This window comes from Leguminivora glycinivorella, chromosome 14, assembly GCF_023078275.1.
Source record: "Leguminivora glycinivorella isolate SPB_JAAS2020 chromosome 14, LegGlyc_1.1, whole genome shotgun sequence".
NCBI classification, from domain to species: domain Eukaryota; kingdom Metazoa; phylum Arthropoda; class Insecta; order Lepidoptera; family Tortricidae; genus Leguminivora; species Leguminivora glycinivorella.
In genome coordinates, this window is record NC_062984.1 from 19,313,204 (window position 1) to 19,337,183 (window position 23,980).

Sequence of the window (23,980 nt, forward strand, 5' to 3'; positions counted from 1 at the left end):
GCGAGAGGCTGCCAACCTGTCACTGCAATGTCACAATTTCGTTTTCTTTCAACCCCTGTTTGCCAAGAGTGGCACTGGGACCTGAATAGTTTCATGTGATGTGCGTACGCCTTTTTGGGATACAGGCCTTATCGTATTATATATATGTACATGTAAACTCATGTAACTCTGTTTCTCATCAGGTCCGAGCCGAGTTCGCGAAGCTTCTACCGACGGTTACACGTACGACGAAGAGTTCCCGTCGCTCCTGCGCGGGGCGTGCAGCGTGCGGTGCGCGCGCGACTGCGGCGCCGGCGCGTGGGGCGAGTGGGGGCCCTGCGCCGCCGAGGCCGGCTCCCGGGCCGCCTTCCGGTATCGGACCAGGTGCGTGACGCATAGAAGTGAACCACTTACAGACGGTCCCCCTTAGTTTTAACCGGGCTTCCAAGTTGCTTTTCTGTATCGGACCAGCCGGCGTAGTCGAATGGCAATCGTCGACGCCAGACGCCGACAAAAATGCAGTATGGCACTGTCGCGCCAATTGACAACATTTCATATTTTTGAGTACTACTTTTTATTGTTTGGTTTGAAAGAACTCAATACTAAAAGATACACGTATTTTTTTATTTTTCCAAAAACTGCTATTTTAATGAGAAAATCCCTTCTTATTAGTACTTCGAGCAGAAAGAGCGTAAGTTACAAACGTCAAGACACAGCTTCCTGACGTCACATGTGTTGTTTCATACACCTAAGAAAACGACAAAATCATTTCTAAAAAAAAAGTTTTAACAGTCAGCTCAAACAGTCCGGTATATCTGACTGTCAAATGTCTGTCAACCGATAGCAAAGACCTTTACAGGGGACAGCTCAATCACATTTTTTGCCATACTAAATTGAACCTTATCACCGATAGAGAAAGTTGATCGTATCAGACTAGCGAAAACGGTCCACATGAGAGGGCATTGTTTGGGCTGGTGTCCCTCTCGCACGTGTGACCAGTGTTAATGAGGTTACCATAGTAGTAGTATTTTTATCTGTATATTACCTGACTTTAAAACTTCTTATTTTATTTTAGTGTTATATTCAAAGTAGGGTTTCGATATATTTTAAAGAATTAGAAAATAATTATAATGTAATTATTTTAATGCCCATAAATCAAAGATTTGTATAATTTAAAAATACCTTTAATTGGGTATTAGTAGATTTAGTAATGACTTTGAAAATTAACTGGTATCCCCAATGTATGATAGTGATGACGTCACTGAATAATGTTGACATTGTCAGTAAGTGCGAGAGGGACACCAGGCCAAACAATGACCTCTCATGTGGACACACTTTTTGACCTAACTACACAATCTAGTTTAATAATTCTAAATCTATGACCGATAGTGAATGACTACAAACCATAAACTAAGCCAAGAAATTTTTAATATCTTTGCTACGAACTGTGATACACTGTCACCGTCAAACTCAAGTGACATCCCAACTGGATTTTTTTTTTGTTATAGTGGCAGCTCTAAATCAGCTATTTGACGTCACTTCCCCTTTAAACTATTTTTAAGATTTTTTATGTTAAAAATACGGGAAAAAAATTAAAAAAATGATTTATGTGATCTACAAGCGTATATCTCGAAATGGTTTTCGATTTAGGGACATTAAAAATTTTGAAATGTTGTCAATAGGCTACTTGAATCCTAGTCAAATCAGCTTCTTTTTACATCTGTCAAAACGATTTTGAACGACTTGCTAATATGGAATTTATATGAAATCGAATTGAGTGACGTCACAGTCAAATCAGTTACTTTATATATTTCTACCTGACTTATAAAATAGAAATTGGATTAAAAAATAACCTCTATTCATGTTTGTCTTATGATTATCTGATGCTTTATTTCGTACATGGTATAAAGTATTTTTCCCCTCACTACCTCGGAAACACGTGTTTTGTCCTTTAATACCAGCGGGTAAAAACGCATTTTATCCACTAGTGGGTAAAGTAATTTGACCTTGAATAAAGTCAAATTAAATGCTTTAAAATTGATAAAAGCAGGTGTATCTAGTAATAAAGATGATTTACCATCTGTGGAACTACTGGAAGCAGTGATAAACGCATTTTTTGCGTTGTAGTTTCCTCGCTATAGTGAGGGGAAAAGTTTTGTGTTACACTCGGGTGCAAATGTATTTTACTTCTCGTGTGTTAAAAAACTCGCAAGTTCAGGATTCTATTCTCGAACCACTCGCTTCGCTCGTGGTTCAACTATAGAATCCTTTCACTTGCTCGTTTTTCAATTCCATCACTCGGCGTTAAAATACAACTTTGCCCCCTTGTATAACAAATAACTATTATTTTAACTACAGTCAAGTTCCCTATACGCAATACGAGTAGCTATAAAGATTGATAACTACGAAATAGATATTATCGTGAGCGTTTGTGCATTTGGCTACGTACCCAGATACAATCGCAGTGCAATCTACCTTTCAATCTCTGCGGGTCTCGCCGAAATGACAATTATTGACGCTAAACGCCAATCTAAACGCAGTCTGGGTCTGTTGCGCCCATATGGAAGAGCGACAGGCATATACTGTGCATGTGGCTACGTACGCTGACATCATGGACATGGCTTTGTTTTATCTTTGTGCTGCTGATAAATCGATAAAAGAACTACAGTGTCCAACAAATGTACAGTTTAATGTTTTTATAATTAAAATTTCAATTTCTTCTACAGGGAAGTTTTAGAGGAAGGCTCGGCGGGCGGTCGTGAATGTGGTGCGACATTACAACGAGCGACGTGTGTCGTATCGGAGCCGCGATGGGTTCTTGGCGAGTGGTCAGTCTGCGCCCCGCATCGCGTACTCTGCGGCCGGGCTATCATCAACCGAACTGTCGCGTAAGGACACTATTATCACTATAATAATAATAAATAATTCGAATGTCCGTAGACTGCCGCTGTCCCTTAGACCAATATCGTGGCCATCAGCAGTACCGTGCGTGGCCAGTATTCGGAATGAATAGCCAAATATTGACGTCACCTGCAAATAAATAGATTCTGTCACCTCCTCCACTTACTTTATGTATCCTTCCTTCCCCATGAAAGGGATTGCCAATTTGGCATTGTACGACCGAACTCGCATTGACACTTTAATCTTTCAACACAGAGCATCTGCTAGTCCTGCTGCTCGCAATATTCAAGACTCCTTAAATATCCATTTATAATCATAGATGTGAAGACGGCGAAGGCAACGTGCTGGAAGATCCCGCATGCGAAGCGGCCGGCGCAGGCGGTGCGCCGTCACGAGATGCGACTTGCCGCGCTCCCTGCCCTGGCGACTGTGTTGTCAGCGCCTGGTCCGACTGGAGCCCTTGCGAGCAGGTTAGCACGAGACATATTTAGCTGGTGAAGACGGCTTTTCTTGAGAATTCAGCACGGCGGCCGGTGCAAGAAGCACACCGTTACGTAATGTGACTTACTGATAACCGTTGCGAACAGGTTAGCATGTCAAGTACGAGTAGAAAGGTCGGGTTAACAGTTTCCTCGAGGTCACCAGAGCAGTGGGCGCACCATCAAGTAAAACAAGTAGCCGCTCGCCCAGCCCTGTGGATTCTGGCTCTTGGTCATCATTTAAAGATTTTAAAGGACAGCTATAAAAAAAAATTGATCTCTCGCCAATTACATAAAATTGTTTGTCGCCAGACTAAATGGGGTGGCCGTCGCGACAGAACACGCGTGGTACTTCGTCCAGCGGCGGAAGGCGGGGCTGTGTGCCCGCCTCTCGTCAGCGCTGAGCCCTGCTCCCCGCACTCCTACTCCTGGCACGTGGCGCCCTGGGATGATTGCCAGCCGCTAGGTACGGTACCAACAAAATGTCTTTTAAACAGTTATTTATGCTTGATAACGATTTCTCTGACAGATCTTATAATTGGCTAAGGGTTACCTAACCATATTTTGAATGTATACTTCCACAGTATCTTACAGCATGTAAGCTCTAATTTGTCTAATATGTTAATTTTGCTGTTCTTGCCCAGGTGGTTCACCGTGTGGCGAGGGAACGAAGAGACGATCCGTCCGCTGCCTGCGAAGTGATGGCGTATTTGTCAACGATACTTTCTGTCCCGTAAGTCATTCTTCTATTCAAATTAAGACGCCTGACACCTACATTACATTACATTACAGGTAGAAAGCCTTAGGCAGAAAAAACTATGTGCTGCCAGACCCAGTCCCCTGGACTCAGATCATGTTTGTGATCGTGATCGCCGTGGTAGAAGATGCCACTCTGTTATAGGACTCTTTAGCCATCGCAGATGTTGCATTCAACCGCCCCCAACAACTTGTTTTTTACTCGATGCTGCAACAATCATCTGCAGTAGATGACATGGCCAATGAACACAGTTAGCTTGTTCGATTAGGACATTTTTTCATATTAACCCGTATGTCGAGGTACCAAGGCAAAGAGGTTCTGATTTATGTTTACGTTGATAATTTCAGAACACGACGTCAACGGAAGCGAGCGAGTCTTGGTGCTACGTGCCGTGCGGTGTGGACTGCGAGCTAAGCGAGTGGAGCGCGTGGGACACCTCCGCCTGCTCGTGTGGAGACGCCTCATCCGCCAGACACATGCGGCGAATCAGGTAATACATTAAAACTGTTTTGGGGGTTTCCACCATCATATAGCTGATATTAATTATTGCTCGTAGAACCGATGGCGTAGAAGTGGCGACCGCATACTGGAAGGCAGAGCGTGGGTATGGGTAGGCCCCCCACAAGGTGGACTGATGACCAGGTGAAGGTCGCAGGAGTCCGCTGGATGCAGGTGGCACAGGACAGGTCATTGTGGCAATCTTTGGGGGACGCGTATGTTGTCAAAGCGGACCCCAGGCTCCCATGGGCCGTGGCAAATGCCGGTAAGGCACGGAAAATGATGATAGCTCCTCAGCCCTTTTTTTAACAGTTTTTGCACTACAACAACGTTTTTGCTGGTATCATTTGACAAAGAATTACGAAGCACGTTCAAATAAACCTGCTGCTAAATAATGATTTTATGGTTGACAGGCAGCGACTGACATCAGCAGTGTGGCCCGGCCGTGCGTGCCCGCCGACTGAGCAGCGCGCGCCGTGCCCGCGCGAGCCGTGTCTACGTCTGCTGGCACGACCCGTGCTCGGCTGCCACGTGCAGGTACTGAATGGTTTAAATACACATCGGGTCACCGGCTTTTGCTATACAAAGCACAGGTTCGAACGCATATGGAGTACTGTTCTCATCTCTGGCTGGAGCACCGAAATACCAACTTCTTCCACTTGACTCTATCCAACGTCGGGCAATTCGTATTGTTAGCGATCCCGATCTCACAGCCGGTTTAGATCCTCTTAGCCTTCGGAGAGATGTTGGCTCTCTGTGCTTGTTCTACCGTCTGTACAACGGGGAATGTTCTGATGAACTCTTTGACTTGGTGCCACCGTCGCGCTTTTATCACCGCACCTCTCGCCAAAGAAACAAAGTTCATCCTCACTTTCTCGACACGTGGCAAACCAAGAACAAACGGGCCTCCCGCTCGTTTTTGCCCAGAACGTGCAAGTTGTGGAATGAGCTACCTTCTGAGGTGTTTCCCTTGCGCTATGACATGGGGTTCTTCAAGAAGCAGGTATTTAGGGTTCTCAAAGGTCGGCAACGCATAAGTGGCTCCCCTGATGTTGCTTATGTCCATGGGCGGCGATGACTGCTTACCATCAGGCGGCTCGTCTGCTCGTTTGCTGCCTATTTCATTAAAAAAAAAAAAACTACAGCTGATAGCAGCAGTGTGGCCGTCGTCCAGCCGGTGTCTCCGTCTACTGGCGCGGCCCGTGCTCGGCTGCTACGTGCAGGTACTGTACTTATGGTTCACAGGCAGCGGCTTTCATTTCGCGGGTCATGATAATGTCACACGCTGCGTGCAGTATCTTTTTCTATCTCGCCATACAAAGTTGCAAATTGACTTTGTAGTTCAAGTAAATGATCCATTAAGGAGTTCTAAGCAAGTAACAATCTTTCAATGGCCTGTTTCATCAGCAGTGACATTGACAACTTAGTGACCATTTTTGGGTCAATATACAATACCTGTTAGACAAGTTGACACAGAACTTTTAAAACTGTTTATAGAATAATTTTGATCAATTCCACAGACATCATCAGGTCAAGAGGCAGACGGTGCGTGTGGCTGGGGCGTGAAGATCTCCCGCGTGCGCTGCGAGCTGGCAACAGCGGGCGACGACGGCTCCGAGGCGTTCCTGGAGCCCTGGCGCTGCGCCCCCGCGCTGCCCGGCCGCATCGTGGCCCCGCCACTGCACTACCAGGTAATATACTGTCATTCTGGGTCGCATTGTGGCCTCACCTTTTCACTATTAAGTGGTGGTATTGGTTATGTTTTCAAGGTTGCATAACACACGTCATAGCACACGTCACACGTAATATTAGGATATGACAAAGTTTCCCTCGATTATTAATCTTACTGTACGTCGAGGTAATAAATAGGAATGCTAAGGATTATTACATGTAAATTGTAGGCACGTAATTCTATAGTATCAAGACTAAAACAGCTTTTGTGTCTCATGTTTGAACTGATTTTTAAACACCCACTTCTTCCTATCTCTAGGAGGAGTCATGCGAAGTGGAATGCGGCTGCAAGGAGTCGGAGAGCGGGCAGCCGGGCCCGTGGGGCGCGTGGGGCCCGTGCCGCGGCGGCGCGCGCAGCCGCTCGCGCCAGCTGCTCGTGCCGCCGAGGGACGCGTGCCGCACGCCCGCCAGGTACCCCAGGAGTCATGCCGCGGCGGGCAGCCGGGCCCGTGGGGCGCGTGGGGCCGTGCTCGCGCCAGCTGCTCGTGCCGCCGAGGGAGGCGTGCCGCACGCCCGCCAGGTACCCCACGAGTTCACTGAACTTGGTTCAGACACGTGTCAAGTCCTCTAAGAACTCTTACACATCTCAATGACCGGCAACCCAGTTGCACCGAGTGATACACCCTCGCTCGCGCCAGCTGCTCGTGCCGCCGAGGAGGCGTGCCGCACGCCCGCCAGGTACCCCAGGAGTTCACTGAACTTGGTTCAGACACGTGTCAAGTCCTCTAAGAACTCTTACACATCTCAATGACCGGCAACCCAGTTGCACCGAGTGATACACCCTCGCTCGCGCCAGCTGCTAGTGCCGCCGAGGAGGCGTGCCGCACGCCCGCCAGGTACCCCAGGAGTTCACTGAACTTGGTTCAGACACGTGTCAAGTCCTCTAAGAACTCTTACACATCTCAATGACCGGCAACCCAGTTGCACCGAGTGATACACCCTCGCTCGCGCCAGCTGCTCGTGCCGCCGAGGAGGCGTGCCGCACGCCCGCCAGGTACCCCAGGAGTTCACTGAACTTGGTTCAGACACGTGTCAAGTCCTCTAAGAACTCTTACACATCTCAATGACCGGCAACCCAGTTGCACCGAGTGATACACCCTCGCTCGCGCCAGCTGCTCGTGCCGCCGAGGAGGCGTGCCGCACGCCCGCCAGGTACCCCAGGAGTTCACTGAACTTGGTTCAGACACGTGTCAAGTCCTCTAAGAACTCTTACACATCTCAATGACCGGCAACCCAGTTGCACCGAGTGATACACCCTCGCTCGCGCCAGCTGCTCGTGCCGCCGAGGAGGCGTGCCGCACGCCCGCCAGGTACCCCAGGAGTTCACTGAACTTGGTTCAGACACGTGTCAAGTCCTCTAAGAACTCTTACACATCTCAATGACCGGCAACCCAGTTGCACCGAGTGATACACCCTCGCTCGCGCCAGCTGCTCGTGCCGCCGAGGAGGCGTGCCGCACGCCCGCCAGGTACCCCAGAGTTCACTGAACTTGGTTCAGACACGTGTCAAGTCCTCTAAGAACTCTTACACATCTCAATGACCGGCAACCCAGTTGCACCGAGTGATACACCCTCGCTCGCGCCAGCTGCTCGTGCCGCCGAGGAGGCGTGCCGCACGCCCGCCAGGTACCCCAGGAGTTCACTGAACTTGGTTCAGACACGTGTCAAGTCCTCTAAGAACTCTTACACATCTCAATGACCGGCAACCCAGTTGCACCGAGTGATACACCCTCGCTCGCGCCAGCTGCTCGTGCCGCCGAGGAGGCGTGCCGCACGCCCGCCAGGTACCCCAGGAGTTCACTGAACTTGGTTCAGACACGTGTCAAGTCCTCTAAGAACTCTTACACATCTCAATGACCGGCAACCCAGTTGCACCGAGTGATACACCCTCGCTCGCGCCAGCTGCTCGTGCCGCCGAGGAGGCGTGCCGCACGCCCGCCAGGTACCCCAGGAGTTCACTGAACTTGGTTCAGACACGTGTCAAGTCCTCTAAGAACTCTTACACATCTCAATGACCGGCAACCCAGTTGCACCGAGTGATACACCCTCGCTCGCGCCAGCTGCTCGTGCCGCCGAGGAGGCGTGCCGCACGCCCGCCAGGTACCCCAGGAGTTCACTGAACTTGGTTCAGACACGTGTCAAGTCCTCTAAGAACTCTTACACATCTCAATGACCCGCAACCCAGTTGCACCGAGTGATACACCCTCGCTCGCGCCAGCTGCTCGTGCCGCCGAGGAGGCGTGCCGCACGCCCGCCAGGTACCCCAGGAGTTCACTGAACTTGGTTCAGACACGTGTCAAGTCCTCTAAGAACTCTTACACATCTCAATGACCGGCAACCCAGTTGCACCGAGTGATACACCCTCGCTCGCGCCAGCTGCTCGTGCCGCCGAGGGAGGCGTGCCGCACGCCCGCCAGGTACCCCACGAGTTCACTGAACTTGGTTCAGACACGTGTCAAGTCCTCTAAGAACTCTTACACATCTCAATGACCGGCAACCCAGTTGCACCGAGTGATACACCCTCGCTCGCGCCAGCTGCTCGTGCCGCCGAGGAGGCGTGCCGCACGCCCGCCAGGTACCCCAGGAGTTCACTGAACTTGGTTCAGACACGTGTCAAGTCCTCTAAGAACTCTTACACATCTCAATGACCGGCAACCCAGTTGCACCGAGTGATACACCCTCGCTCGCGCCAGCTGCTCGTGCCGCCGAGGAGGCGTGCCGCACGCCCGCCAGGTACCCCAGGAGTTCACTGAACTTGGTTCAGACACGTGTCAAGTCCTCTAAGAACTCTTACACATCTCAATGACCCGCAACCCAGTTGCACCGAGTGATACACCCTCGCTCGCGCCAGCTGCTCGTGCCGCCGAGGAGGCGTGCCGCACGCCCGCCAGGTACCCCAGGAGTTCACTGAACTTGGTTCAGACACGTGTCAAGTCCTCTAAGAACTCTTACACATCTCAATGACCGGCAACCCAGTTGCACCGAGTGATACACCCTCGCTCGCGCCAGCTGCTCGTGCCGCCGAGGAGGCGTGCCGCACGCCCGCCAGGTACCCCACGAGTTCACTGAACTTGGTTCAGACACGTGTCAAGTCCTCTAAGAACTCTTACACATCTCAATGACCGGCAACCCAGTTGCACCGAGTGATACACCCTCGCTCGCGCCAGCTGCTCGTGCCGCCGAGGAGGCGTGCCGCACGCCCGCCAGGTACCCCAGGAGTTCACTGAACTTGGTTCAGACACGTGTCAAGTCCTCTAAGAACTCTTACACATCTCAATGACCGGCAACCCAGTTGCACCGAGTGATACACCCTCGCTCGCGCCAGCTGCTCGTGCCGCCGAGGGAGGCGTGCCGCACGCCCGCCAGGTACCCCAGGAGTTCACTGAACTTGGTTCAGACACGTGTCAAGTCCTCTAAGAACTCTTACACATCTCAATGACCGGCAACCCAGTTGCACCGAGTGATACACCCTCGCTCGTGCCAGCTGCTCGTGCCGCCGAGGAGGCGTGCCGCACGCCCGCCAGGTACCCCAGGAGTTCACTGAACTTGGTTCAGACACGTGTCAAGTCCTCTAAGAACTCTTACACATCTCAATGACCGGCAACCCAGTTGCACCGAGTGATACACCCTCGCTCGCGCCAGCTGCTCGTGCCGCCGAGGAGGCGTGCCGCACGCCCGCCAGGTACCCCAGGAGTTCACTGAACTTGGTTCAGACACGTGTCAAGTCCTCTAAGAACTCTTACACATCTCAATGACCGGCAACCCAGTTGCACCGAGTGATACACCCTCGCTCGTGCCAGCTGCTCGTGCCGCCGAGGGAGGCGTGCCGCACGCCCGCCAGGTACCCCAGGAGTTCACTGAACTTGGTTCAGACACGTGTCAAGTCCTCTAAGAACTCTTACACATCTCAATGACCGGCAACCCAGTTGCACCGAGTGATACACCCTCGCTCGCGCCAGCTGCTCGTGCCGCCGAGGAGGCGTGCCGCACGCCCGCCAGGTACCCCAGGAGTTCACTGAACTTGGTTCAGACACGTGTCAAGTCCTCTAAGAACTCTTACACATCTCAATGACCGGCAACCCAGTTGCACCGAGTGATACACCCTCGCTCGCGCCAGCTGCTCGTGCCGCCGAGGGAGGCGTGCCGCACGCCCGCCAGGTACCCCAGGAGTTCACTGAACTTGGTTCAGACACGTGTCAAGTCCTCTAAGAACTCTTACACATCTCAATGACCGGCAACCCAGTTGCACCGAGTGATACACCCTCGCTCGCGCCAGCTGCTCGTGCCGCCGAGGGAGGCGTGCCGCACGCCCGCCAGGTACCCCAGGAGTTCACTGAACTTGGTTCAGACACGTGTCAAGTCCTCTAAGAACTCCTACACATCTCAATGACCGGCAACCCAGTTGCACCGAGTGAAACACCAGAGGGTGTATCATGTGTCTATTACGGATGATGGTAATAGCTTATGTACAGTCAGTGTCAAGTACATTGTGAGGGCCAAAGCGCGAAATATATCGTAACACACCTTTGTTAGCATAATAATAAAGATCTGTTCCGGTATGTTTTATTTTTACAACAACGGCGCTTTGGCGCTTTGACCGTGACAGTGTATTTGATGCTAACTATATTAGAGAATCTTCTGCTCCTTTGCCTCCATAATTTGTAAGGAGCACTAAAATCAGCCAATAGGAGCTGTGCCCGTTTCTTAGTATTTACCTAACAAGAGGCAACCATTAATGGGCCTTTAAATTTGATATTATTTTTCAGATACGTGACAATCGAGTGGGCAAACTGTACTGTGGGCGAAGAGACAGATCTGCTGGTATACGAGCCTCGCGACGAGACCCCGCGTCGTGCCTGGCTCGACACAGACTACCACGACGGTTATATCGGTATGTCTATAAATTATAATACAGCCCTTAAGAGGGGGTCGTACGAAATCCTCGAAAAGTGCATTCGGCGTTTAACAAATGCTGCTCACATTTCTAAATTAAATGAAATAAAATAAATGTAGTTATTATCGTAAAGAGTGTGTCTACAACTTTTGACTATTCACAATCTCCAATTATTAACGGTGTAATAACTAAACCCACACAAAGTTGACCTAAAATGAGAAAAACGTATGTCGCCGTTTAGTAAACTTTGTTAAAAAAATTCAATACCCTAGTTATAACATTATGTGATTCTGAAAGCCAGATAAATGGACTACAAGTTTTGAGGTTTTTTATATTTTTCCTCTCAAAGGCAACAAAGAAATTTTACCTTAAATTTAAACTATCGTAAAATTTCCATACATTCGCCATTGCTGTCAGAATTCTCCTTTCGATTAGATGCCGTGAGCGGCTCATCGGAGGCAGACGTGTCGCCGGTCGCTCCGCGTTGACAATTAAATTTGACAAATATTTTGACAGAAAATAGTGTACGTACACGAAAAACCATACCAGTGTAAAACTGTGCTCAAAATAAATAGGGTAAGTCGATAATGTCAGGTGGAGATCCAATCTCATTTAAAGTGTAAAAGTGCATGGCTTGTGCATCAAAAATAAATAAAAATATATCACATTATTAAAGAAAATAACGAACACAACCGAATGAGTATAAATGATTTCATTCTAGTTCGGTTAAATTGAAAAGAGTTTCATGTTTTCTTTTACTCATTGGAATAAATTTTCATCACGCTGGTATTAACAGTACGTCATTTAAAAAATATATATGACAGCACCTACGTCAAATTCTGTCAACCAGGTTGTATGTAAACAATTATAATTTAATTTATTTTTACATATTTAGATACTTATTAATCGATTCTTACTTAGAATAGAAGAAAGGGAAATGCGGGCGGGTATATAGGTACCTATTTATTAAATACAATATTCCGTATGGTGTGCTTCTGGTTCAAATTTTTATATAAAAAAATGTTTCAATGCATGTACATACCACGAACACGTAAGTAACCGTAAGTTCATCGTTGTTTAGAAAGTAACGCTCGTTTTGAATGGCACTTCTCCATTCAACTAGACCAGATGTTCATGGAACAGTCACCAGCATACGTATATGACTATGAACGGCCGTGACAACATATCCGATTATCTATAGGGGCCATAAGTATATGACGACATATTCCCGGCAAAAAATTGTGATGCTTCGTGACCGGCAAAAACATAGTCTCTCTTTCTAGCGTCTCGCGAGCGTAGCGTCGGGCCAACTGTATGGAAAAAGACGCCGCGTCGCGTCGGCGCGGCTTAGCCATACAGTTGGCCCGACGCTACGATCGCGAGACGGTAGATGTGGGAGGGTCCTTATCCGTATAAATATCTGATCGGGTCGCTTAAAAATATTTGTTTCCTTATAAAAATCTAAATTACACTCTCACTCGCATAATTATCTATCCATTGTTAAAGCAAATATATATCTTACGGGCTAGAAATCATTAATATGTAATTAAAGTGCAATAACAAACCCTACCTTAGTTGCCTTAGAGCGGTAAATTGTATGAGGTGATTTGACATCTCACGAAACACGTGATATTGTCGTTGCATATGTCTGTCTCATCTGTTCTTAAACTATGACAACTAAACTTATTACAAATCTGATATCAGAAGCCTTTTTACAAGCTTTTATTCAACTTGCCTTGTTAGTTTGGGTCAAAACGTAGAAGCTAAATTTGACCCACTTTACGGTTTCCGATTGAGCTGAAATTTTGCACACATATGTAAATCACGTGACAATGCAATATTATGGTATCATGGAGGTGATCTGATGATGGAGCAGAAAGGTGGTCAGAGGAACTCTGTTATGAAACGTCGTATCCCCATTGAGTAAGGGGTTTTTAGAAACATCTCGGAGAGCTATTGATTGTTGAAAGAAAGGTACAGTCGGCTAAGGTAAAGCTTGTGCCAAAAATGAAATTTTTGCAAAAAAAAATATTATAAATTGGGAGGTGTAATTTTTTATTATCTCTGCATTTCATTGAGAAGAAAAACCGGCCAAGAGCGCGTCGGGTCACGGTCAGTGTAGGGTTCCGTAGTTCCAGGGAAAATAATATATTTAGGAGCATGAAAATGTCTGTCAAAGTTGGCATTTAAATTTATTGTATTATTTATTCATTTTAACTTTATTTTTGTGTGAAATTTTGCTCAGAATTTGTTCGTTATCCTTTTGAATGTAGTGTATACCTACACTTCTAAAGTTTATGTTCCATACATACTTACTACAATTTTCTTTTCATTGACAGACGATTTCAATTTCAATTTTCAATTTCAGTTTGATGGATAAATATCCGCGGCCTGAGGGGTGAATAGGATCAGGAATGGGGGGAATCGGGTCGCAAAGGGGGTGAATAGGTTTACGAAGGGGGTGATTAGGGTCGGAAGAGGGGTGAATTGGGATGCGTGGTCAATGGTTGTCAAATTGTATAAAAGATATATAACTTAAAGTGATGTTTTTATGAATGACCTCTCTGTATATGGACGCAATTTATACGTCAATGTATTGCTTCGTAGTTAGACTAGATACAAGAAATCAACATTTAGAAATGTTAATTACACTTCTGTCAACCTCCACGTTTCACCCATGATTGCTATAATATAAATGGATTACTTTAAAATAAAAATCATAAGTATGAAACTATACAACTAGGGAAGAAATAAAATTATTTTATTGAATAATTTTTTATTTGTTCTTTTTCAAGTTTATATAAATAATAAATTCTCAATTCGCTCAAATACTGGGGACGCTATTGCTATGTCTTGTATGGGAACCCTGCATTTTATGATTAAGCACTGAGACTTGGCACAGTTGTTCATTGGGTGGCCCTGAGTAGATAAAGATCGGGAGGCATCGAGAGCCCCCCTTAATTTAGGAGGGAGGAGGGGGGGAAGGCTGGCGCCTCAGCGCTTCCTTTGAAACCATATTTCTCTAAAACTATACAAAATAGGGCATGCGATATATCATTTTCGGATAAATGAAGGACGAGGAATTCATTTTTGGAACAAAACAAATGTACTTTAGAACAAAAATACAAAAAAAATGGGAAATTCTTAAAACGAGATTTTTTTTTAATACATATTATTGCACGTTTTATAAAAACCGTAATAGTTATTTTGAAATAAAAAATACTATTTAATAGCTACATTTATCTAGTTTTATAAAATGTATAATTTGATATAGAAATATATTATAGGACGAGTGATAAAAAATAATTTACATCGCCCGATAGGGTGATTTGAATGCTCATTTCAATAAGTTTTGTCAATGATTTCAGGTATAATCACTATTTTTAACACACGAAAGCCGTAATCATTGCAGTTTATGGCTATTTTAGTGATTAATGTACTTAAAATAATAAAAAAATACAAAAATTAAAAAAAAAAATGTGATAACTTTTTTATAACATTATCCTATTTTGTTCTTTCTATACAATATATATCTAAAAGCAATAAATATTAATAAAAAGCCACATTTATGTTGTTTATAAAAATATATAGTTTGTTATATAAATATATTACGAAACGCGAGATAAAAAATTATGAAAATGACGTGGCAGGGCGATCGTGATGTACGGCACGGGTCAGCTTGTATGATTCGATGAGGTGGGGTAAAGGCACTCAAAGCTCTCAAAAAGTGTAGTATTTAGAGTACTTCAAATTAAACAACATACTCCTATATAGTCTGAATTTAACTATTGATATCACATGAAATGATGGATTGATATGATAGGTCAGATATATACATCTGATCCTAATACATCTTGTGAAATAGTAGATATTATCTATATGATTTGCATAATTTATGGATAATTCTTACTTGACATATTTATTATTCCAGATCTGCGTCCTGTACTTTGGTTAACGAGTGCCGAAAATATTTATTAACCAAAAAAGACCGCCAAATTAACAGCATTTCACCGACAAAAGCTGCCTTACACCATTTTTGTAAGGGTTATAGGTATATCAAGGTGTCCATGTATGGGGTCAACTAAACCCAATTCAAAATTTGCCATTATTTGTTACTTGTGGCTGGACGAAAGTCTGTAACAATTGGGATTTGGGAGCCTACTTGCCCGCAACGTTGCCTGTTGCTGCAGAAACATGCCTCGAAATTGTTGGATGCCGGTGTAAAAAACAGTGCCGCGTAAGGTGCAACCGTAAAAAAAGACTTTTTAAATTAAATGTTCGGAGCTGATGTGCTTATGCAGTGGGTGTTGTGATATATACATAATTAAATTCAGACTATTCATGTTGTTTTATTTGAATAACTCAAAATAGCTACACTTTTTGAGAGCCTTGAGTACTAGCCCCGATACACGTTTTCGTCTAGTCAGACCATTTTTTGAGGTTCTCCTTTGTACAAAAGCAATGTCTTAGTTCAAAAATCATTGATGTTTAATGCTAATACGAATCTAGTTTATTTTTTATGGCACTATTGCGCAATAACTAACTATCATTGATACTGAAAGGAAGAATATGACGATTTTTATTTTATCTTTTATGGATGGGTAAAACCGATTTAAGGGGGCCCAAAGGAAGTAACTAAGTTCTGCTAGTAAACTAAAAAATCTTTAAGCCTATGCATGCAGAACTGCTTTAGGAGAGGAGAACGTGATTAAGATAATTTTTCTTTTACATTATAAGTCACATGCAATTTTATTTTACAATCAAAATAAACTATATTATAGGATTTTTACAATTTTCTGTACTGGGTCGTGATATACCTACATGTGTAAACGTTATTAGAATAAGTATATTTCTGTATTACTAGACGAACTCCACTGCACAGCGGGTAGTACCTTTACCTCACCTCATCGAATAATGCAAGCTGACCCGTACATTAAAATTTTCATTTTCATTATTTTTTATCTCGCGTTTCGTAATATATTTATATAACAAGCTATATATTTTTATAAACTGCATAAATGTGGCTTTTTATTGCTTTTAGATATATATTGTGTAGAAAGAACAAAATAGGATAATGTTCAAAAAAATTACCACATTTTTAATATTTTTTAAAAATTTTGTAACTTTTTTAATTTTAAGTACATTAATCACTAAAATAGCCATAAACTACAATGATTACGGCTTCCGTGTGTTAAAAATAGTGATTATACCTGAAATCATTGACAAAACTTATTGAAATGAGCATTCAAATCACCCTATCGGGCGATGTAAATTATTTTTTATCACTCGTCCTATAATATATTTCTATATCAAATTATACATTTTATAAAACTAGATAAATGTAGCTATTAAATAGTATTTTTTATTTTAAAATAACTATTACGGTTTTTATAAAACGTGCAATAATATGTATTAAAAAAAAATCTCGTTTTAAGAATTTCCCATTTTTTTTGTATTTTTGTTCTAAAGTACATTTGTTTTGTTCCAAAAATGAATTCCTCGTCCTTCATTTATCCGAAAATGATATATCGCATGCCCTATTTTGTATAGTTTTAGAGAAATATGGTTTCAAAGGAAGCGCTGAGGCGCCAGCCTTCCCCCCCTCCTCCCTCCTAAATTAAGGGGGGCTCTCGATGCCTCCCGATCTTTATCTACTCAGGGCCACCCAAGGAACAACCTGTGCCAAGTCTCAGTGCTTAATCATAAAATGCAGGGTGTTGTGCAATAGCGTCCCAGCTAAAAGGTTGAAAGAGACACCTTATAGGGATAAGTTCGCCTTTGTACACCATAACTATACTGTATTTATATGTCCTAACTTGTCTTATGTACAATAAAGTGTTCACATACATACATACATAAATTGAAATAGATATCATACACGAAAGAAAAAACGACAAGGCCTATTGATGGCCGAGCCGGGAATCGAACCCGGGTCTTCAGCTTACGCAGCTAACGTCATTACCACTAGGCCACCCGCCCGCCGTGTGGTACCCAACGAAATTTCTCTAGTGTATGTTATCTCTGATAGGCACATTTTGACCACCTCGTATATGAATCTTATAAGGCCCATTTGCACCAACCACTTAACTCAGGGTTAGTGGGCTGTCAACTGTCAAATTCCATGTAAAATAGTGGGTTAACCCTCAGGTTAATCCTCCATCTTCGTTGGTGCAAGTGGCACTTAAGAGGATTACGGTATAGCGAGAGACATGGCGGGTTCGATTCCCGGCTCAGCCACCAGGGGGCCTTGTCGTTCTTACTTTCGTGCATGATATCTATTTCAATGTATAAGCATGAAAACGGTTATGACTTTATTTTCAAATAAGTAATTTTTACTGATAAACTTTTTTTTTGGCATTTAATTTTGTAAGGTATGCTCCCAGCCGAAGATCAGCGCTGATGAAGAGGCACCAAAGAAAACACGTCCGTTCCATACAAGATTTATTAGCAGAGAGCGAAAATATAAACCTACCCACAATCAGTCGGTGCCTATAATTACTAAACTACCCACATATGTCACAAATTTATTTCAAAAAAACTTAATGTCATTATCAGTTTGGCGTTAATATTTGTGGGGTTTGAAATTGGACCAGAAGTGATATTAAAAAAAAACTATACATTTGTAACCTTTTGAATTTTGGAAGTCGGTTAAAAAATCTCGCCAAATGAGAATCTTTTTTCGCACAATTGTAAAACTAAATTATCTTTACTAGTTACCTCTAAAATACTAAATGAAATGACATCTATTGCGACTTAAGTAGTTTGCATAAATTAGTAACCCAATTCACCTAGAGACGGCGCTGAACTTTGGGCTACTTAGTACATCGTTTTCTGAATATTTTGGGTTCATGGGGTCGGAACGGGTATGAACTACAGTAATTTGTGCTGAATAGTACCAAAACCGACTTTTGAACGTCGATAGCACTTTTTTATATGTTCCATGCTAATTTTTTACACAAAAAATCTTCCAGCGGTGTGAACTTCGGTTTGTCTTTGAAAATATGTCGTTTTATTTAGTAATTTTCGCTCACCCTAACGTTGGGGTGAATAGGGAAAAGTGCTAGGGTTGACCCTTTTGGACTACGAACAAAACCTGACTAACTAATATGTTATGAGTAGTCGGTTATGTATTAATAAAATAAATTTATCGAAATCTACACATATGATAACCTTAAACCAACCTTTATAAATGGTGCTCTGACGCAGTGAACAAGTAAGTATGGTCGTGGGCAGTGCGGTAACGTGTTAAAATATAAGCATAGTTTGTTGCTATTTTTCATGTTTAAATAACTTCTAAACTAACGTAGTGGTATTCAAGTAAAAGGTTCACAGTGAATATTAAGTAGCTTGCCAGAAATGTGTTTCTGCTTAGCTATACCTACCATTGTAAGTATTGAGTTTTGTATCATAAAGTCAAACTAGGCATTTATTACTAATGATTTACTCTGTGGGGTGCCTTTGATCACTTGCATGGGGTAACATTGACCATAATGACACATAGTTGATTATTGTCTGATTATGTCACTCGTACTTGTTGAGTTGAGGCAGATAATTTGATCTCTTCGTGTGATAAATATTGAAACAATTGCAAATAAAGTTGGTTTTTCGAAGATGGTAGGTAATTTTTATTTTTGATCAAAGTAACCCCAAAATAGCGTTAAAGAGTTGTAATATTTGACTGTGCGAACCGTTTTTTTATCTTTTCTTGAGATAAAATACTTTTGCAAGGGGTTACATTCGATTACCATTTAAAAAAAACATAGGGTATCAAAGTAACCCCAATGTCAGTTTAAGTTTGATCTCATAGTTTTTTTTTCTGCGTACATTATTTTGTTACTTTTCTAGATTTTTAGCAGGAAAAGACTAAAAAAGTTGATGGTCCCATTTTTTTCTTTCTTTACATTAATAAATACCCATTAAATGTAGAAGCTAGCTATAGCTACCCATTACATGTAGAAGCTAGAGAAGTTTAAATTCCCAAATTGGTCAATGTAACCCCAGTTTACGGTAGACACCGTGAATCTATTCTAATAATTCTCTATTTATTTGAAAGAAAAATCGTTACGATTTTAAAATATGCAATCTAAGATAAAAATGCTTTTCATATATAGTTACAAACTTAGTTCAGAATTTTTTTTCGTACAACTTTTATTAAATTGGTCTACCTATCAAGTTCAAAATAACTTTCCTAAAAAGTCTTTATAAAGTCCTGCTTTTGAGTTTTTTTCATATTTGAGAAAACAGCCCTTATTGCCTGAAATACGGCAGTGATATTGACATTATTGACATTGACATTTGCTTTTTCGTATTTTGACTGCACTGTTGTATTTTTTGCCATGCTAATTTGAACTTTATCTCTGAGCGATGTTTTTTAATTTTCAGTCACGTCACAGATGTTTATGACATAACATCTAGGTATTTAGCCATTTAAAAGAAACTACAAGGGACTTTACAGACGTGGCGACTGCAACTGGTACAGGGCCTAAGCTATAATTTAAAATTATATTGTGATTTTTATATGTTTTTTTGTGTTTTATTTATTACCAAGTATGAGTTTCAACATTTTCAACTCAAGAAACTGAAATTTAGAGAAGAGACTCGGAAATTGGGTAAGATAAAGAGTCTGATGCAGATGGCGATGGCGGTATTGGGATAAGATAAGATATGCGTCGATATTCCCTATCTTTCTTTGTGTCTCTGACTTGACTGCTGCTAGCTGTACTCTATTCATTAGGTTTTTATTTTATACACATACTTTATTTTGTATCAAACTAAATGATAAAAAAACCTAACGACCAAAAAGAATAAAGAAAATATCTGATAGTCTTTAATACCACCCGCATATACGTAATGCACAGCACAGGCCTCTGAAGACCTGCAGGGCAATCATAGTCGCGCGATAAATGATAAAACATCGGACCGTCCCTATTGCACTTACAAATAGTGCGATAGGGCTGAATGTTTTATCATTTATCACGCGACCATAATTGTCTGCCTGGAGGTATCGGCCTTCACACACGACTTTGAATAATGTTTGCGGGGATAGGCAGACTGACGATTTTTAATCTAAGTATAGAAAAGTAACGCAAAATGAAGTGCAAAGTAATTTGAAATACACCTAGATAAACAATCAACTGAGTAAGGAACGTTATCTACATATTTAGGTAAATTTAAGTCACATGAGACATGAACAGCGAAGGAAAGCTAGATGATGCGTATTTTTTCTCTCTTAACGTTTCTCGCACCCTTTTATTTGTTACCTTGGCTAACGTTGCATTATTCTTTCAGAGGGAAGCAGTTCTTTGCTGGCCGTGGTGTGGACCGCCACCATCGTGCTCAGTGTGTACGGCGCGTTCATGCTGTACCGCGGACTGATCAGGTATGATACATGGCGTGTCTCATCAATTATCACTATTTTCCATTGCGAATCACTAAAGATAAAAATGTCACACTAGTTTACAGTGCCTAGTGTTTTGGACTAATCTATTATCTGTTCGCAGATGTCTTCGCAGCCGAAAGCTGAAGACCATCACCAAAGTGTAAGCCAACGAGGACTCACTCTGAGACTCGTCACCCTGAGCGCAAGCCAGGCCCCTCACTCAGGACCTCAGGTCCTTTTTGTTGTCTGTTTACCTCTTAAGTTACCGTGTCTGTTAAATGTTAAGTTTACTTTTCGCTTACCAAAGATTACGTTAAACGTTTGTGATATGTTGCTCTCTTCCTGTTATTGTATTGCGAATAAGGGATTCCGTAACTCCATATCATCTACGATATGCTACAGTGTAACAGTATATAATTAGTATTATTGATATATCAACTATAGCCACAGTCTGTCCGCAGGAGTGCTTCCATTAAACGACGTATGCTAATTTAGACGGTTTTGATAACTTTTCCAAACGATCACCGAGTGTCGGCCTTCGGGCTTCTGGGCTAGCTCCGCGGACACCGAAGTTCCTTTCTCGCTCTTTTACTTTAGTTAACACATTCAGTGCCAGTGACCCGACATTTGGGTTCTTTATTCGTAGGTGCTTTTCGCTACATACACATTTTGCCAGTTGATCGACTACGCTCTTATCGCGTAGCACGATCTGACACTGAATGTGTTAAGGAGTAATTAATAGATTGACAGAGATAGATATTGGAACTTCGGTGTTGACGGCAGGCCCTCTGGATTGACAATATGTATTCGTGTAGTGGTCGTAGCCACTTAGCGTGGGGTCCGCCCGTTGTCCCTCGTCCTTAAGACTTGTTTTTAATGGCAGCGTATAGCGGATTATACATGGCACCGCGATTTCTGTGAAATAATTGTACTGAGGGTTTTTAGGTAGGTAAGTTCACATGGGCGATCAATACCGTGTGGGAATATGTACGACAGTGGCGTAGCTAGGCGTACGCGAAGCGGTCTAACGGCCCGACACTTTTTCTTACTTTGGAAAATTAAATTTGAATGTTGTTGCGAACGCAAACGCGACTTCACCTACGTCTAAATTAGTTTACGCTACGCCACTGCTGCCTTGGCGTGTGTTATCCGCTAATCGCTGGGCGTATAGAAGTCTAGAGTAAGCGCAGGAGATTTGATTAGATTGTCCTAGAGACCAAGTAAGACGTGACACATCATTCCACATATCAGCTAAATTTATAAAGTCGTATCTTCTGTACCGACTGATAGTCCCGGGACTATTGCCCGCCCACAGAAGACCAAGCTTCTGATATCATTGCGTAGAGCTTCGGCGCACAAATACCTAACTAATTTATGATAGACTAAGTACTTATATTAACCTGATCATACAGTTTCGAGATAATAATCGTGTATAACACTTTTTTGTAGATTTTGCATTTAAACCCATGTATTGTGACGGGTATTTATAATGTGAGTGTGTTCTTCTTTCGACATCATTTCCGTTCTTCGGTCTTCGTCTAAAGGAATCTCTATGTATATCAAAATGTCTTTATTTTCCTATACGCATAAGTTATATAAATGTTTACTATAAAATCTAATGTTATTGCTTACGGCAAATCGTTCGCCTCATCTTGTTCCTTTACGACAATATTAAATGACTTATTTTTATAAATCAAGATTTGTTTGAGAGATTCGCTACTATGTCTACTTTTCTATTCTTGACACTTAGTTTCCGCCACAGATACTTATACTTATAGGAAGGAGATCGGACATGCCGATCGATTTGTATTGAATGCGTTCGCAAGTTTTTGAACTCACATACACTTGTAGATTGCTGCTATTGGGTTATGGCGCAATACAACGCATCATATCCATGTATATATACATGCGAACGACCAGTAAGTCGTGTGATCACGCACGCACACAACTGCACCTTGCCCCGTAGCTGAATGGCATTTCTCCGGCGCGAAACGAAAACGAAACGCCGCGAAAGCTAGTCTCGCTCGTCGCGCCAATACGCAAGAGCGATAGAGATATCTACTAGCGTTTCGTTTCGTGAGCGTTTCGTGAGCGTTTGCGCCATTCGGCTAGGCACCCAGTATGCTCAATGAGCTAACAACTGCGACACGCCCCGCGCAGCTTGTCCGCTCTCCAGTATTATATGCTCTGAGGTTTCCGCCCTGTGAACTGTGACTCGTGTACCGTATGTAACCGTGTATCATTAGGTATGTACCTACGCCATACAAGATATTGATGTGAAACATGATAGTTAAGGGATCGTGTTAGACAATACAATATTTGATATTTAATAAAATTTGATTGTGTTTTGATAAACGTGTCTTTTATTTTCAACGTACAACAGTAAATAACTTCCTATGTTTCTATGATGGTGCCAACGACCACCTCTAAAATGTTATGAAAATAATGTTAGCCTGACCAGAAATATTTGACTATTGTTAAGAGGGCGCTGTAATTGTAATAGATGAAGAAAATAGTTCTAAGAAATTCCGCAACATGGCGCTTAGGTCCACTTGCACCAACCGCTTAACTCAGGGTTAGTGGACTCTCATCTGTCAAATTCCATATAAAATGGTGGGTTAACCCTCGGGTTAACCTTCCGTTTTCGTTGGTACAAGTGGGCCTTAGTCATATATTTCTGGCTACGCTTTGCTATGAACCGTAACCGGCTAACAATTCTAATACATTCCTCTTAATAACGTAATTACCCGTACGTACCGTCGATTGTTGATTCTGAATCACTTCCCAACAGTGGCGTCACAGTAGAAGATAGGGTACTATCGTATACAGTATGGCCACTCCCGCTCCCCGCCGAAATTACCGCCCACCCCCTCTCGGTTACCTCACAGTTACCACCTGTCAAAAACGCGAACAGTCGACCTGTCATATTTCACTTATACAAGCATAGTACGCGTTCACCTACACGAGCTTAGACTGTGTGCTAGGAACGCGCCTCTTTCATATATTTGATCGTCAGTGTCCGAGGTGTGGTGGCGTTGACTCTCGCGTCCCAAAGCCTCTGTCACAGCTTTTTTACATATTTCACTACCAGCACAAGATTGTCCAGATTTGTCAGGAGTTGGCTCTGTGAAACTTAGGGCACACCTCGGACACTGGCTAATCAAAATATATCAAAGAGGCGCGTTCCTAGCACACAGTCTAAGCTCGTGTCGGTAAATGGGTACCATATGAGTGAAATATGACAGGTCGACTGTTCGCGTTTTTGACAGGTGGTAACTGTGAGGTAACCGAGAGGGTTGGGCAACACTTTCCGCGGGGATCGGGAGTAGCCATAATACTGTACTTATAGTACTCTTTATTATA

At 43.3% G+C, this 23,980-nt stretch overlaps 1 protein-coding gene across 1 annotated transcript in view; it reads left to right on the plus strand.

Annotated features, from left to right (window-relative positions):
- Positions 1-20,918, plus strand: part of LOC125233632 (thrombospondin type-1 domain-containing protein 7A-like) — a 240,530-nt gene extending 219,612 nt beyond the window's left edge. The window contains 12 exon segments of the mRNA XM_048139699.1: positions 183-363; positions 2,706-2,867; positions 3,200-3,350; positions 3,672-3,825; positions 4,004-4,092; positions 4,464-4,606; positions 5,028-5,151; positions 6,135-6,305; positions 6,605-6,756; positions 11,111-11,235; positions 20,527-20,617; positions 20,739-20,918. Coding sequence (XP_047995656.1) covers positions 183-363; positions 2,706-2,867; positions 3,200-3,350; positions 3,672-3,825; positions 4,004-4,092; positions 4,464-4,606; positions 5,028-5,151; positions 6,135-6,305; positions 6,605-6,756; positions 11,111-11,235; positions 20,527-20,617; positions 20,739-20,781 — 1,586 coding nt within the window. The 3' untranslated portion in view covers positions 20,782-20,918.
- The last annotated feature ends 3,062 nt before the right edge of the window (positions 20,919-23,980 follow it).